General features: G+C 33.3%; 1 protein-coding gene across 1 annotated transcript in view; it reads right to left on the minus strand.

Annotated features, from left to right (window-relative positions):
- The window catches only part of LOC107725164 (netrin receptor UNC5C-like), a 165,907-nt gene that overhangs the window by 10,622 nt on the left and 151,465 nt on the right, over positions 1 to 3,820 (minus strand). Inside the window, exons 15-16 of the mRNA XM_016534336.1 lie at positions 2,166 to 2,312; positions 1,338 to 1,502 (exon numbers count right to left, since the gene is read on the minus strand). Coding sequence (XP_016389822.1) covers positions 1,338 to 1,502; positions 2,166 to 2,312 — 312 coding nt within the window. The remainder of the gene's footprint in view (positions 1 to 1,337; positions 1,503 to 2,165; positions 2,313 to 3,820) is intronic.

Below are 3,820 nucleotides of genomic sequence, written 5' to 3' on the forward strand. Positions count from 1 at the left end.
CGTCATATGTTCTCATATTCATAATTTTATTTTTGTAATGTGTTTTTGTAAAGTCATAATTTTGTTATAATACTGTTTTGATCTGTAGCTATTTGCTATAGTTACTATTTGTCTCATAGTGTACTATTGTATTTAAAAACGTAAAATTGTCAACATAACATTCCTGCACCCTATTCAAGCCCTGTTGTAAAGCACATACAAACATTATTTTAATTTAACATAAATAGTTAATATGTTACTGGCTTAAAAGCATAACAATAGCTGTTTCCATCACCCTGTTTTATGCGCATTTTGAAGTATCGCATCAGAAACGAGTGATGGAAACGGCAAATTTCGAATAAAAATCCCTTATTCGCAAAAAAGTTTTTACGTTCGATTGAGGTGGTTTTTTACTTGTGCGAAAAAGGGTTAATGCGAATAAAAGGAGATGGAAACGCATTTTTGCTGAGTAAATTCTTCCATGCGCATCAAAAAAGTCATGTGACTGCGCTATGGGACGCCAAAACCTAACCAGTGGACCAATCTCGTTCCTCAGCATCTGAAATGTTATGGTCATTTTGAAATGTCCGAGCAAAGTCTGTCATCAACGTATTTCTGTATAATTGCCTCCCAGAACTGTTACACGACTGCGTTCCCAAACAGCAGCATCCACCTCCGAAAGCAATGACCGCATTTATTTTGTTTCGTCTGCTCGCTCTGAGGCGCAAGTAATTTATTATATAGGCCTATGAAAATTATTATATTCAGGGGTTTCTCCTACTTTCCATAGTGATATATAGCCTAGCACCAGTTCTACCAGGAAGTGACGATTTTGTTCTCTTTGACTCGTTGGATGGAAACGGTGCTTATTCGCAAATGTTTTATGCGATATTTCAATTTTGCTCATAAGTTAAATTCGCAACTTTGGATGGAAACACGGCTAATGTGAATCTTTTGATAATTGATGATAATAGCGCTCTGCTCTCATCCAGGTTACGTTCGTCAAGTATTGGTGTACACCAAGTCATCAGTGTAGCTCGCAGCGCCCTCTGTTGGTAAAAGTAATCACTACATGATTGCTCCGATGACCAGCGGGTTACTGTATGGTCTGGCTTTTTTGCAGTGTATTTTTGAACCTGCTCTACGGGGACGTCTGGTCACCCTATTCCAGAATGCACTGCAACAAGCTTGCAAAGTAAGCTTGGAAGTAAATTCACGGAAGGAATTCATTACCTGCGAGAGAGATTGAGGCATCACAGCTTTAAAGACGAGTGTGTGTTTTCATTCTGAGCAAATATCAAGCAACTAAAACCGTCCGAGTGGGACAGCAGAGAGCGAGAGAGAGCGTGTTACTGTACCTCGCTCAGGGTGGTGTAGAGCTGGAAGATCTGACCTTCTCCCTCCACCTGTCTGACGCACAGCTTGCAGCACAGCTCACACACACTCACGCTCTGACGCTCCAGAGCAAAGGAGCAATGCAGCCGCCGCACCGATCCACTCCACACCTGAGAGAAAGACAGCTCCTGCACGGACACACAGACAGACACTTTACTTAACGTCCGTTCAGAATTCATAATAATAATAATAATAATAATAAGTTAAATAGCATTAAATCATCTTATATTAAATGTTATATTAAATTACTTAATCATTAAAATTAAAATATTGAAATAAAATAATGAACAATTATTAAAAATATTAAAAGTGAAGTAATATTAAATTACTTTATAATAAATTTAATTGTAAAATAATTAATAAAATAAAAATAATAATGTATTAAAAATTTATATAATAATATAATATATTAAAAACTATTATTCTTAAATTATTATGTATTAATGATTTAATAATTTATTAAATTTTTTTTTTTACAATATATAATAAATATTATTGAAGTTTGTATATATATTTTAAAATTATGTACAGAAATATTAATATCAAGAAATATTAAATACTATGAAATATTAAATTACTTACTCATTTAAATTAAAATATCAAAATAAATAAATACAATAAAAAAGCATTTAAAATAATTAAAAGAGAAACTCATTAAGTCTCATTCTTCCTCTAGATCTAGTCCCTGTCAATATTCTATCCTAAATTCAGGTTAACAGTCAGGAGATCTTCTCCCTCTCCTGACATTTTTAAATCCTGTCTGAAGCCTCAGCTGTATCTGTTGTCTTCACCTGGTATTTGGTGAGTAGTTTGCTCTTCCATTGCGAGTGAATGTCATGTATTGACAGTCTCAGGTTGTGGTTGCTGTAACTGAAGTTCAGAGACTTTGGTTCATCCAGCAGTTTTCCGCCGATCTGTTTTTCTATCTGCAGCACCTCCTGTCCACACAAACACATACAGTCAACAGTGCAATCACTTAAATTAAAATATTAAAATAAAACATTATATTTAAATCTGTATATATTTAAAATATTACATTAATAATTATATTTATATAATAACAACAATAATAAAAATAATAATTTAAATAAAAATCATACAAATTTATATTAAATTGTTTAATCATTTTAATTGAAATATTAAAGCAGATTAAAATAATGTAAACATATTAATATTTAAACTACATTTTCATTCAAATGTGATTTGTTGAGCAAAGTCATTAATAAAGTGCCCCTATTATGGATTTTTGAAAATTACCTTTCATGCAGTGTGTAACACAGCTCTAAGTGAATATAAAGTTGGTCAGAATGAAAATGAAAATTCATTCTTTGCCACTAGGTGCCGCTTTTGGGGCCTCATTTGTAAAATGTTGTGTATAAACCGTCCTAAATTTGTTCTAAGATCATTTCTCAAAAGTGCGTAAGTGCGATTCCTTGCAAAACTTTAAAAGACATTATTGAAAAAAAAAATTGAACGTTTCATATCATAATAAAATTAATTATTACTTGATTATGGTCTCCGGTCTGAAAAAACCTGCATGTGATTTGGCATTTCTTTATATTTACACAGTTTACTAATGCTGCTCAAATGTTCCATAATGTACTGACTCAAAAATATATAGTGTATTTTATACAAATAACTGATGTAAATGACAAAAACAAAGTTTAAGGCTGATCGCTCTATTCATTTTCACAGAAGCAAAGCAGCAGATGTTATAAATAAAAACAGTTAACAATGTTATTGAATAGAATATATTAAAACCGTTATTGCACGACATAGGCCTATTCTTATAGGCTACACAGACAAAACAGTCGGAGATGCGTTTATGCATTTTTGTTTTCTATTTTACGCATTAGTAGTAAATCAAGACTTCGCAAGTTCTCTTGTAAAATAAAATTATTAAAAAAACAACAACATGGAATAAACTGTGTACAGAAACCGAGTAAAGAACTCTCAACATTAGGCTACTAAAAAGGTCAGTTTAATCTCGCAAAAACTCCCGTTAATAAAAAATCTGACTACACTGCACAATTAATCTCTTACACTGCATCTTTGTTGTTTATGAATTCGGTGCTTTCACGTACACCGTTTTTATTATTGCAGCTTAGATGTTTAAATAGCTGCAGTACTCCGACTTTGCCACAAGGAAAAGTTCGTACGCCTGCTCAGACCCTGACAGCGGTAAAAATAGCGGTTTCCCCGGTAACGATGTACACCAAGCAGCACTGCGCTCACAAACACTGCTTTATCAGACATTACAGGTATGATGAAATTAAAACGAGACCAATCGGACCAATCACCACAGATTAGCGTCACACAAAGGAGGAGTTTGGAAAAATGAATCGTTGAGCGAATCGTTTGGGAGTCGTTGAGCAAATAAGGTAAAAATAAATGCATATTATAAGACAATGAAAGTGTTTTTTGACCTTGCATGCATGTCAACCTG

Source organism: Sinocyclocheilus rhinocerous, unplaced genomic scaffold (assembly GCF_001515625.1).
Source record: "Sinocyclocheilus rhinocerous isolate Xijiao unplaced genomic scaffold, SAMN03320098_v1.1 scaffold1295, whole genome shotgun sequence".
Lineage (NCBI taxonomy): Eukaryota > Metazoa > Chordata > Actinopteri > Cypriniformes > Cyprinidae > Sinocyclocheilus > Sinocyclocheilus rhinocerous.